At 59.5% G+C, this 12,181-nt stretch overlaps 5 protein-coding genes across 5 annotated transcripts; 1 reads left to right on the forward strand and 4 right to left on the reverse strand.

Annotated features, from left to right (window-relative positions):
- Window positions 1-625: 625 nt before the first annotated feature.
- CcaverHIS019_0702710 (uncharacterized protein) lies at window positions 626-2,751 on the reverse strand (the record flags this gene model as incomplete). The annotated part of the gene is made up of 2 exons (XM_060603686.1): window positions 626-2,362; window positions 2,545-2,751. The coding sequence occupies 2 exons, from the start codon at window positions 2,749-2,751 to the stop codon at window positions 626-628; spliced, it is 1,944 nt and encodes a 647-aa protein (XP_060459955.1).
- Window positions 2,752-3,097: 346 nt separating this feature from the next.
- On the reverse strand, window positions 3,098-4,997 carry CcaverHIS019_0702720 (uncharacterized protein; the record flags this gene model as incomplete). Its single annotated transcript, XM_060603687.1, has 7 exons — window positions 3,098-3,529; window positions 3,564-3,732; window positions 3,776-4,102; window positions 4,139-4,575; window positions 4,612-4,724; window positions 4,760-4,816; window positions 4,931-4,997. 7 exons carry the CDS (start codon window positions 4,995-4,997, stop codon window positions 3,098-3,100), a joined length of 1,602 nt encoding a protein of 533 aa, XP_060459956.1.
- A 613-nt stretch (window positions 4,998-5,610) lies between these two features.
- NUP84 (uncharacterized protein) lies at window positions 5,611-8,002 on the forward strand (the record flags this gene model as incomplete). Its single annotated transcript, XM_060603688.1, has 4 exons — window positions 5,611-5,774; window positions 5,807-6,372; window positions 6,415-6,500; window positions 6,536-8,002. The coding sequence occupies 4 exons, from the start codon at window positions 5,611-5,613 to the stop codon at window positions 8,000-8,002; spliced, it is 2,283 nt and encodes a 760-aa protein (XP_060459957.1).
- A 68-nt stretch (window positions 8,003-8,070) lies between these two features.
- Window positions 8,071-10,139, reverse strand: CcaverHIS019_0702740 (uncharacterized protein; the record flags this gene model as incomplete). The annotated part of the gene is made up of 8 exons (XM_060603690.1): window positions 8,071-8,097; window positions 8,140-8,198; window positions 8,233-8,440; window positions 8,505-8,635; window positions 8,689-8,854; window positions 8,896-8,958; window positions 9,155-9,722; window positions 9,772-10,139. The coding sequence occupies 8 exons, from the start codon at window positions 10,137-10,139 to the stop codon at window positions 8,071-8,073; spliced, it is 1,590 nt and encodes a 529-aa protein (XP_060459958.1).
- Window positions 10,140-10,707: 568 nt separating this feature from the next.
- RRP3 (uncharacterized protein) lies at window positions 10,708-12,157 on the reverse strand (the record flags this gene model as incomplete). Its single annotated transcript, XM_060603691.1, has 2 exons — window positions 10,708-11,097; window positions 11,129-12,157. The coding sequence occupies 2 exons, from the start codon at window positions 12,155-12,157 to the stop codon at window positions 10,708-10,710; spliced, it is 1,419 nt and encodes a 472-aa protein (XP_060459959.1).
- Window positions 12,158-12,181: the final 24 nt, after the last annotated feature.

Below are 12,181 nucleotides of genomic sequence, written 5' to 3' on the forward strand. Positions count from 1 at the left end.
TCCTCACCCTCAAAATGGGACCTTCTCAAGAGTGGCTGATGACCAAAGGAACTGATGATAAGCTGACCAGAACGCCTGAATCGAATCGAGGCGATCTGGCCAAATCCTCATCGCAGCCGTTGAAGACTGTACGCCACCTCGGTCCACTCCAGGACGGGCAGTTCCACCAGCCATTGCCAGGAGGGTTATTCGCGTCGTGGGTCGAGTGTACCGTGGCTGCGATTGGGGAGATATGGAATAATTAAGAGCAAATCGGAATGAATGGCTCCCACAGAGAGTGCCGATGGGTTCAAGTAAGTCGCGAAATTCACCCCAACATCCAAGTCACACCAACACTAGTGGTGAAACGGTATCATGGACGCTTGCCATGCGTTCGGCGGGGGTTCGACTCCCTCCTAGTGTATTTCCTTTTCTCAGAGATTGGGGTTGAGCTTGATCTTTTGATCAAGGCGATGTTTTAGGGTGTACAGTATCAGGGTGCAAGGATCGGTTTGTTTGTGGCCATGCTGAAGGCTACATGCAATGCAATGCTCGTACAGGTCTATGCAGTATGAAAGTATGGTATGCACTCGACTCGGCACCGTCCCTCTCCCTTCTCTCCCGGCTCTGTGGGGATCAAATGACCTCAAACAGTCGGCGTAGGTGTGGCAGTGCGCGACAAAGCCCGTTCTCCATCCTTGAGGACGCGTTGCACGAAACGGGGAAACGAGTAATCTCCCGCGGCAAACTTGACGCGCTTGGCCTCCCCAAGTGACCTATACGGTAAGATCCACGTGACGGCGTGTACTGGTGCTCCCGGAGTGGTTTCGAGCACCCCGCCATCATCCACGGACAAGGCCTCCATGTCACCAATCACCGTGTCTATTGCTGTTCGCTCAAGTTCATAACTCCCCTGCGCCCAGCCCTTTGTGCGCCAGCGGGGTTGGGCGAATAGCTCACGGAAGACGACGTGGCCCATACTCAGCGTGGTCATGCCCTCTGCTGCGCCGCGGGAGAGCGAGTGTAATGCGACAACAGTAAAGGGCGTCGAGATTTGCGCGACGCGAGGAGCGGGCAGGCGGCGCGGGTTCAGGAAACCGGGCAGGGCTGGCGCCGCACTCATCCCCTTCGAGACGACAGAGAGGTACTCGGCCACAAAGGTCGTGCATGCCGCCGCTGTGGTCGCGTGGAACGATGTCATGCCATCTGCACAAAGGCTTTTGCCTAGAGCCAAAGGGCTCTCGAGGCGGCGCGATACTGACTCGAGGCCATGTTCCTCGACTTCCTTGGTCAGCATGTCGATGCTGCAATCGTCGTCGAAGACGTGTAGCCGCATTTTGGCAAGACAACCCGCCTTGCCTGCGTACCGGCTTCCTTCCCAGAAATCGCCGTCTTCCAGACCAGTGAGGCGGCGCATACGCCGCTGCTCCAATCCCTCGCCGACCAGAGCCTCAGAGCTGATCGTCTCCTGGAGGTACGTGATCGCCTCTTGGGTGGCCCAGAGCTCAATCTCCTGTCCATTAGACGTGGCCTCGAGTGTGTCCCGGATAACCTCCACTAAAGGCTCAGTCGTCTCTTCGAGCAGGGCGCGCACGAGTTCTCGCGAGTTCTGGCTCTGCGCCGCGTCCGCCTCTCCTGCGCCATCCCAGCTGCCGCGCCCGCCGCCCGCGTGTCCCGCCTCCTCAACCACCGTCTGGGGGCGGTAAAAGCGCGCACGAGCTTCGTCTGGTGTCGCCGGGAGGGGGTGGTGTAAGAGGTCGGAGCAGAGGCCCATGAGCGCGGTCGGGTCGAGGTTGAGCCGCCGTGATGGGGTGACTGTCCGGGCGTCTGGGAGGCTGGTGGGAAGGCGGGAGAAGGGAATGTCGGACAGGTCGCCAAAGACGAGGTGTACGCCGCGGGCCCGGATCGCATCCAAGGTCTGACCAACACGCAAATCGGGATGCCCTCCCTCGGGGTTCTCCTCGATCCGCGTGAGGCGGAGAGTGAGCCGCGGTGCCACGGCACCTGGAATGCGCTCGACTCCCGCAGCTAATGCGAGGAGGTCGTCGACGAGGCGTGTGAGCACGTTGGGCTGGAACGAGGCTGCCTTGGGAGTATTTGGCCCCTCGTCATCCGAGTCGGTGAGGTATGAGTCGTACTCTCGGAACTCGGCCAGGAGTGTCGACACCTTCTTGCTGTATATCCGTATCCACTCGGCGCCGCCGCGGGCGACCACGTCGACGAACCCCTCGCGGGCGGGTTGATTGCCTGATGCGGGGAGTTTGCTGGACATGCGGACGGCGGGGACGGGGGTGGCCGCGAGGACCAGACATTTCCAGGCCGTCGCGAGGCCCTGGATGACCGGGAGGGGATCCTCGCGCGGTGGATCATCCGACTTTGCGAGCTGATGTCAGCGCAACCGGGAAGGGAGGACAAAAAGACAATTAATGTCCGATCGCATTGCGGAAGCTCCAGCATATCGCCGGGATCCATCAAGGTCGCAGAGTGCGCCGCTCGATTACGCACTCGCAGCCATAGGCATCCCGTGCAGCACACCAGCCACGCCACGCATCTGGCATCACTCACCGTCTGAAGCTGCGCATCCTGCTGCTCAATCGCGTCCGTAAACTTTCTGAGGCCCTGCGTGTCCTCGCCGCGCCACGGCGTGCCAGTGGCGTTGTCAAGGACAGGAGGCTGGAAGGCCAGACGGCCTTGGTCGAAGGCGCGCATGTGTCGGCGGAGCTCCTCCATGAGCTCGCGCGCGGCGTCGAGTTCGGGAGTGTAGTCCCGCATTAGTCGTGTGTAGGGTATGTGTGGACAAGACAACAGGGAGAGGGTTGTGGTTGCTCAAGAGACAGTTGGTGTTGACGCAAAATGTTGAAGTGGAGGTTTCAATGTACCGCCAAGGGGATCGTCATGACAGGCGCGTCCAAAGCTTCCAAGATTCAAAAGTCTCACGTCAGATACCGCTAGACTACCATGTTAAACAGCTAACACGAGCGACTTTGACATGGCAAATTCACGTAAATTACAGTACATGGTCCTTGGACATCAAGTTGAGCTAATCAAGTGATGATGGGCTACATGGGACGCAGTCCGCCAACAGTGGCGCGATAGTGGAGATCATTGACTAGTCAAGCTAGATGTCAATCGTGAAGAGCCAGCGGTGCTCGAGGTATCCCTTGAGCGTGTCGTCGAGCAAGATGTCGTGGCGCTTCTGGACATAGGCCGCCTGGTTGGTGATCTCAAAGCGGATCTTGGCAATGTCCTGCTCGGCAATGTTGCTCTCAAGAAGGCCCGAGAGGGTTTCGACAGCACGCTCGAGGTCGCGTTGGTTGTCCTCGAACAGTTCCGTCATGTTGTTACGCACGAGGTAGTAGGCCATCCCGTACGACCATTTGAGGAGGATGCGCGACCTGACGACCGTCTTGACAGCCTCCTTGGCGAATTGCACCTCGATCCACGACAGGTTGCCGTTGTTCTGCATGATCTCCATCTTCTTCTCCGTGTTCTTGTAAAAGTCGGCATCGAGCTTGGCCGACTGGTCGTGGTTAGCGAAGCGGTTAAAGAACTGAGGTTAGCTGTGTCTGTCAGAATGAGCTTACGTGGAGGTAGCGCTCAAGGCTCGCCCGGCTCTTGGCCTGCGCGTCGCGTGCATCCGACCCAGACTTTTCGTCGAAACGGTTGCACTGGTACCAGCTCGTGCCGTGCTCCGACCACGGTCCCATGCACACCCAGCAGAACTCGCCACGGCACTTCTTGCAGGTCATGTGGCTGACGTCAGCTGAATTCTAGAGGCGCTTTCATAGACACTCACTTGCAGCCGCCGTTCTTCTCAATCGTCGACTGGCACTTCGGACACTCTTTGGTGTTCGCGTTGAGCCAGTTGGCGGTCTCCGAGTCGTCGGCACACTTCTTCTCCCAAGCCTTGACGATCTTGCACAGCACCGGGCGGTGGTCGGCCGGATACCCGCATCCGAAGCACAGATCGTGCCCGCATGTGCAGGTGACAGTGGGGACGATCTGGTTGAGCATCCGCGGTGGCGCCTGCGAGCACTCGATGGCGTACTGGCACCCGGGGTGAGGACACCAGCGCAGGCTGGGCGAGTCCTGAACGTATGCTGCTTGCAGCAGGTCACGGTACCTGCTGTTAGATAACCCCGAGAACCTGGAAGCTTACCTCACAGCGACGTCCGGCTCTACCAGCTCTTCGACAGCCTCCTGCACCACGACGCGGTTGCACCCGCTCTCCATGCACTGCACGCGAGCGCTCTCACCCTCCGTCTTGATCTTGCCCGTGAGGTACTCCTTCCAGCAGGCGCGGCAGAAGCGGTGGTTGCAGCCTAACGAGTAGGTCTGCGTGTCAAACTCCTCAGTGGGGTAGTCATTGCAGCAGATGGGACAGTCAAAGGGCGCGGCCTTCTTGTTCTTTGGTCGGAACGGGTTGCGGCTCTTGAACGGTGACGACATAGGAAGGGAAGCGGTCGAGGTGGAGGGGGAGGAAGGTGGCGAGAGTCCGGCCGCGGCAAAGGACCCAGCGGGGTCGCTCCAGAACTCCTCCTGTAACTTCTCCGAGTTCCACGCGTAGTGCCTAAGGAGGATGGCCGCTGAGGAAGCCTGTTGTTAGTTTACTCTCAATTGTTTCAAGCTTACGGGCACTTCAAGGAGCGTCTGGACCTTCTTGACCTGAATGTTCTGCATCTCGGTGAGCTCCTTGGGCGATAGAACCTTGTACGCGACATCGTATGGTTTCCGGGATGGTCCGTCTGGTGTAAGATGTACCTTCCAAGTGCCAACTCACCCTCAGCTGTTGGGCTCACGGCGTCGAACACGTCCGGCTCGGACTCAGAGTCCATGTCTGGGCGTCAACCAACTGGACGCCCAGGGAGTGACATCACTTCCAGGCGCGCCTGCGCTCGCGACCTCGCGCGATAAAGGCCAGCTCTGTAGAGACAACAGCGACAGCACTCACGCTCGTCTTCAAAGTCATCAAATTCGTCCTCATCGTCGTATATAAAGTCCTCGCCATCGGAACTCATGGTGTCAGGGGGGGCAGTCGCGGTGTCTGCGCCTTGGCCTTTAAGGTGCTCTATGCGAGCGCGCTTGGGCCCAGTCGAGTTGACGGAGTTGGAACGCGCGCGTTTGGGCTGATGTGGCGGGGTGGCTGTGGGGGAAGGTGTTATGAGGGCCACCTTGGCGGCCTCGCGTGCGCGAGTGGCAAGGATGAGTGAGGCGAGCGGGGCTGTGGAGGTGGATACGAGTTTGGTGGCAAAGAGATGAAGGCTGGGGTGGGAATGTGGACCGGGAGGTCGTGGGTATACGCCAAGTTGAGTGGAAGGTGGTGTTCTGAAGAGTGATTGTATAATCTAGATTGATATATAAAGTGAAGAACAAGGGGAGCGAGGTGATTCAGTCAGTTCATTGCATCGCCAGTCGCCAGTCATCAGGTCCGTTAGCCATCACCCATTAGCCTCCCAGCAGCGCATCCCCTAAGGTTCCGATAACAGCTGACTGGGTCGCAGCTGGAAATAACACGTCAACCTCAAAATGCCACGTGGCATTATCACTTGTGACCGCATTTCGATCAGAAACAACCTATCCTCCACAACACCAACTCGTAAACTCAGCGACATCACTCTCTCACTCTTCACGATGACGGGGACACAACCCTCTCCCTACGTCACCTTCGAGGGCATCCTCAAGCGCTACCACGCCGCGGCGGGACCATCACAGCTCGACGGGGTCCTCGACGCAGACGCAGTGCTCAACGACGAGACTGGTCTCCTTGTGCAGCTGCAGGGCAGCCTCGAGAGCTAGTACGTCCTCACTCCCAACGCTCTGACAGTAGCCTGCGCGCCAATGGGGCATCAGCGATCGGATCTGGGAACCTCGGCACGGACGAGTACAAGTGGCTCGTTCTCGAACACAGGACATGGGGTCTCATCCGCGCCGTGTACGAGAACCGTCTCTCCCCACCACCATCCGGGAGCGCAGCGGACACGGTCGCAGCTGATCCCTACATCACCCCTATGGACCTTACGCAGCACATCGTGAGCGATGATGCGGACCTCTCCCTCTGGGCGACGCTCGTCGAGCATCTCCAGACGCGCCCACTCTTCTCAGCACCACCACCGTTAGAGGCGCGCCACGGATACCTTCCTTCCACTGTGCGCCGGACGAAAACCGCCAAACTCACAGGCTCTAATGAAGGATCGCTGGACCCGGATTTCACTCTGCGAGGAGGCACGATCGCCGGCGAGGACGGGACGTACGCGACACCGCTGTTGGAGACGCTGTTTGACCTAGTGCGACATGGCGAGCTGGACCACGCCGTGCACGTATGCGAAGAAGGAGGAGAACCATGGCGTGCGGCATCGATCATGGGTGGGAGGCGCTGGGACATGGGCGGGTTCAGTGAGTTCCATAGCTGGATGACTTACTGCAAGCTGACTCCAGCAACGGAGCGGTCAGAGTTAACGGCGATGAGCGGCAACCGCTCTCGTGCGCTGTGGAAGAAGGCGTGCCGCGCGATCGCCAAGAATGTGAGCTGGATGCACCTCGACCCAGCTAATGTCAGGCGACGCTCAGCAGTGCCGAGCGCGCTCTCTACGCCGCCCTCGTGTCCGACCTGTCGACTCTTCTCCCAGCCTGCGAAGGGTGGGAGGACCAGCTGTGGGCGCACGTCGCAGCTCGCCTCGAGAGCCGTATCGACGCGCGGTGGCATGAGCTCGGCGGCTTCTGGCAGACCGAGGACCCACAGACTGACGACGACCAGGCAGTGCACGGCGGCCTCCCAGAAGTCTTCGCCTCCATTGCGACCCAGTCCGGTCCCGTGGCTGAGGCGTCGCGCAACCCGCTCTGCATCACGCAGAAGCAGGTCCTTCTCGATGACGCGGCTGCGCACCTCGATACCTTTGCGGATCGCCTCCCGACGTTAACCGAATCTGTGCCAGAGGTACTGATTGGACCACTCATGCGCTTCTTCGCGCATCTGGTGCTCGTCCTACGTACCCTCGGACAAGACGTGCCGGAGAGCGCGGCCAACGCTATCCTCGAGGCGTATCTCCGCGTCCTTGAGCACGGCGGGTACTCCACGCTCGTCGCGCCATACGCCGCCTGCCTCCGCGAAGGTAACGGCGAGGAGAGCTACGCGCGCTTCCTCCGCTCCATGCCACCCACAGCCTCCCTACAGGACAAGAGGGTGGCTCTCCTCCGTGCCCGCGACTATGGGCTTGACGTCGCAACCATTGCAACATACACCGTGCGCATGATCTTACACGCTGCGTTTGATGCCGCACCTTCTCTCGCACCGGGACAGCCAGACATCACCGATGTACGCGTCAGCATCAGCCCCGACGACGAGGCACTCATCCGCGCACTCGAGTGGCTCACCATTGTTCCCGAGACGCTGCCGGAAGCGCTGGCACGTGCCGACGAGGTCGCGCGATACTTCCTCGCCACGGGGCAGTCAAACGCCACTGGCGCTCTCCTCCGCTCCCTCCCCGACGACATTGGGACCGGCGCAGCAGACGACGAGGCCGAGTTCGCCGACTACGTCCGCCTCTATGAGGTGTTTGCTGCCCACGACCTCGCTGAAGAGATTGCCTCCGCACCGCCAAAGGAGACTGCATCCAAAGTCGAGCAGCATGCGTGGTCCAAGCGCCTCCTCTCGGCTATCGAGCGCGTGGCCGACCTCACTCGCAACCTGCTTACTTCGAGCTGGCTCGCGTTCCCCATTGCCGACAACGGGAAGCAGGGCAACGCACGGCGTCGCGAGTTGCGACGTATTCGGCAGATTTTCGTCCCCGATCTCGTCATGCGTCTCCACACGCTGCTCGTCGAGCACCACACCAGATTCCCCCAGCTCCTCCAGGATGCGCTCGACATGACCGTCCTTGTCGCCAGCCAGGAGTACCACGTGTACGAGGAGTTTATCGGGCGCGATACGGACGCGTCCCGTCTCGTTGCATACCTTGACCACGTGCGCGAGGCTAGCATGTCTGCGCTCGCCGCTGGCAGCTCCGACCCCTTCCATGCCCCTTAGAGATGTACTGTTGTAGATGCAGGCGAAACAATGCATGGTTTGATGCTACACAGTGAGATACTCGCTCGTCAATTCATCGTAATGAACATCCAGTACTGTGGTTAGCTGGTACTTGGAAGATCATTGCGGCAGCTCACCTTTTCCGTTCCGGGGGTGCGCACGCTAATCGCCTTGAGCTGGAACATGCGGTCAAACACTGGAGTCAGTTAAGCCCAACACGAAGAGCTGACAGCTAGCGACCCAGCTCTTCGCGCTACTCTGGCATAGCGGGTGCTGCATGATGAGGGCGGGGTTGGTTGGGAACCCCTCGAGCTGCCGGAGACAGCGGAATGCAACCGACGGCTGTGGTGGGCCGTACCGCGACACCGCAGTGTTTGCTTGTCGCCACTTCTCGTCCAGTTGAGCCTGGCATCGTGATTGATCGGGGCAGTCGGGTCGCTGGTGTGAGTGAGCACAGCTACACAGCTGCAGGTCCAGTTCATGTAGCTAAGATAATACTTACACAGACGTACTCCTTCTTCACGTCAATCGTCCCCAGCTTGAGCAAACGCTCCAAGAACCACATCCGGCGTCTGGAAAGCTTAATCTGTGTCTGATCCGAGAGGCTTTCAAATTCGTCTGCGTCCCATGACGCTGGGGTCAGCTTGCACACAACAGTGTAGATCTGCTCCTCGGTCTGAACTCACCCTGGTCGAGTACAAAGCGGCTCGCCTCGCGGTACAGCTCGCTGTTCTCATGCTTCTCTGCGAGCGCGAGCGCCTCTACTGGCCGTCCCGAGGCGTGTGTGAGTAGGAAGCGCTCGCAGAGTGTCTGCAGTGCCGGGACGATGAGTTTGGACGAGAGAGCGAGGACCTGGTGTCAGCTGGCGCTTCTTGCTTCACCAGCAGACTCACACGCGCCACGTTAGTCCACGTCACCTTGCACTCGAGATGGGGGTAGGCCCAGAAGAGGAAGTCCTGAATGTTAGTATCAGTGAAGAAATATAAAGTGGGGAAGGAAATCTGGGGGATCATTGGGGAGGAAAGAAGAGAGAAGGTGGTTGCGAGAAAGGAAGGTACCAAAGGATGAAGTTCGGCGAGGAAGGTACTCAGCACCCGTCTCCGGTCAGCGCCGGCCCCTGCCAGCACATCACCACTGAAGCAGTTGACTCACCTGGAACGCCGCTGGACTGTCCTCTGGCAACTCAATGAGCGCATCATGTCTCTCATGGCGTCTCCGCTCCCGCCCCGCACTGTGTGTTCGTCGACGCGCGAGGTTAAGACTCGAGGCCGAAGTACGCTTAGCGTGCCGTGCGAGGTCAAGCTCGAGCTTGGTAATACTGTCCCTCGTCCTCTCCGGCTTATGCCCGGCCAAGTCGAGCCCCTTGAGGCTCCTTGAGTCTTCTCCTTGCTTCTCTTCCCGTCGGTGATCCGCAATCCGCTTCAGCTCATCGCCCTTTTCCTCCTTCCCTTCGGTTGCTCGTTCCGCGCGCCGCAGACTCTCTCCTTCGACCAGTGTTTCCAGAGCGTTCCCAGATGGATCGGGGAGCTCACGTAGTTCGCGCATGATGTCGGCGACCCCATGGTCCACCGCGTCGAGGTAGACGCTCGTCTTGCCCTCGCCCTCGCCCTCATGGCTAGGCGCATCTCCATGAGGTGGGTCCAACTGCATGCTATCTGGTCGCCCATCATCGGGTGAGGCAGCTGGAAAGCATGGTTCAGCGACCTCGGTCTCGGCCCAACTGACATTAGCCTCCATCCTATCCTGGTCCGCCTTCGACCTCCACTCACCTTCCCTGCAAGCACGCGCTGAAGAAGGGGCTGGCAAACCACAGAACCTCCTTGTGGCACCAGAACTCGTACCGCCCCACGACGACCTTTACGCGGCCCGGTAATGTCGCATCGCGCCAGAACGTGGGATGCACGACGACTTCGTCGTCGCCGCATTCGCTACCTGTGTCGGGGAACGAGAGGGCGGGTGTGCTCTGACTCCGTACGTGGTGGAGCTCGGATGGGGGTGGGGTACCGAAAGAGAAGAGGTGCGCCGCGGGGCCAGGGGTTGGGGAAGGGGCGTAGAGTGCGGTCTGGACGAGTTGGGGGTGCGCCGGTGAGCGGGGGTTGCGGTTTAGGAGGAGATGGGAGGGGTTGGAGGTGGTCATGGCGCTGCGCCAGACGCAGAACGAGAGTGTGAAGACGAGTACGCAAAGTGAAGAAATGGAGAAGCTGAGAAGATGTGATGATTTATGACCGTGCGTCAACGGCGGGGAAGGAGTGATCGTTGAGGATTGTGCTTGTATTAAGTGTGGGGATGGTCAAAGGTTAAAGATATCACTTGAGGCTTTGAGGTCTTTGTTGGGTGGCAACTGGTCGCCCAATCTGTGGCATCTTGATGTACAGTACTACCAACCATTCGCGACGTGAGCCCTTGCTTTCGACACATCGAATCAACGCACGCAGCAAAGTCATCAAGATCTCCCAAAAGTTCAGATTCTATGCATGCCTCTACAAATACAGTTTGATGAGTAAGAGCCCAAAGATGTCCTCCACACCTCGACAGATTGGAACCCAGCCTCCACCTGCCTCCACCTCCATGACGACCAACTACAGGTGAAACAAGGGCCTGTTTATCCTGTTTACGTCGCACAGACGGTCTCCATTGGGAGCGAAGAGGGAAGAGTTCGACACGAGCGGTGCCACTCCGGCCTACATTGTGCCGGCGCGTGGTGCTTACCTCCTCCCGCCCCTTCCTCCGCGCTTCGACTTCTTCCTCATCGGCATGCCGCCCTGCACGACATCGTCGTCGCGGTCGCGGTCGTCGTACCCACCGCGGTGGCCCTTGTCTCGCCCGCGCTTCCCGCCAGCACCGCCAGTGCCCTGCTCGCGCATCTCGAGCTTGGCAGCGCGGGCCGCTTCGGACACGCGGTCTGAGAGGATGGCGACCGCCTCCTTGTCCACATCGTAGGCGGGGAGCTGGCGCCCGATAGCAGCTTCGATGCCCTTGAGCATCACGACGTCGTACTGTGTAGTGAGGGTGATTGACTTGCCCGAGCGACCAGCACGGGCCGTACGTCCTACACGGTGGACGTAGTCCTTCGAGTTGGAGGGAATGTCATAGTTCTGCATCAGCACACTCTTGGGAATAACTCACAATGACGAGGTCCACGGAGGGAATGTCGAGACCACGCGAAGCGACGTCGGTCGCAACGAGAATCTTGCGGCCGCCGCTCTTGAACTTGTTGAGCGAACCGAGACGTGCACTCTGGCTCATCTGTCCGTGTAGGGGGATGGCCGCAAAGCCGAGGCGGTTGAGCATGATACTCAGGCGCTGGGCTCGGTCCACTGTGCCGGTGAAGATGATCATCGAGGACGACACCAGCTCGTTGACGAGGTAGAAGAGGTACGGGTCCTTCTGGATCTCGGGGAAGAAGACGTAGTACTGCATGAGCGTCGAGACGGTCGAGTACTTGGACGCGACCTTGACCTGGACAGGCTTGGAGAGCGACGCGCGCTGCAGCTTCTCAACCTTGGTACTGAGGGTTGCCGAGAAGAGGAACGTGTTGCGCTCCTTGGGAATGACCTTGAGGAGCTTGTCGATGATGGGTCCAAAGTCGAGGTCCAGGAGACGGTCGGCCTCGTCGAGCACGAGGTACTTGAGGGCCTTGAGCGAGAAGCCCTTGGTGTTCTCGAGGTGGTCCATAAGACGACCGGGCGTAGCGACGATAATGTGCGGGCGCTTGGCGAGCGCGAGGCTCTGGTGCATCATGTCCATGCCACCGACTAGCAAGGCGACTCGGACACCTCCTATGTTGGCTCCGAGGGCCTGCACCTGCTTGGCGATCTGGTCGGCCAATTCGCGGGTGGGGGCGAGCATGAGCGCATAGAATGGCTGCGGGTCGTCGTAGAGAGTCTGGAGGATGGGAAGCGAGAAGGCAGCAGTTTTACCACTTCCTGTCTGCGCAATGCCGATGATATCCCGGCCTGTCATCGCTGGGGGGATGGCTGCGACCTGGATATCGGTGGGGAACTTGAAGCCGAGCGCCTCGCATGCCGAACACAGGTCCTCGTTGACGCCAAGGTCGGCGAAAGTCTTCTGTGGCTCATCCGAGGTGTCGGTATTGCCATTGGCTGCCGGAGATGGCGACCGCGAGGGTCCTGCAGAGCTCGATGCGGACGACATTGTGGGTATTGATGGTAACAACAC

Source organism: Cutaneotrichosporon cavernicola (assembly GCF_030864355.1).
Source record: "Cutaneotrichosporon cavernicola HIS019 DNA, chromosome: 7b".
NCBI lineage: Eukaryota > Fungi > Basidiomycota > Tremellomycetes > Trichosporonales > Trichosporonaceae > Cutaneotrichosporon > Cutaneotrichosporon cavernicola.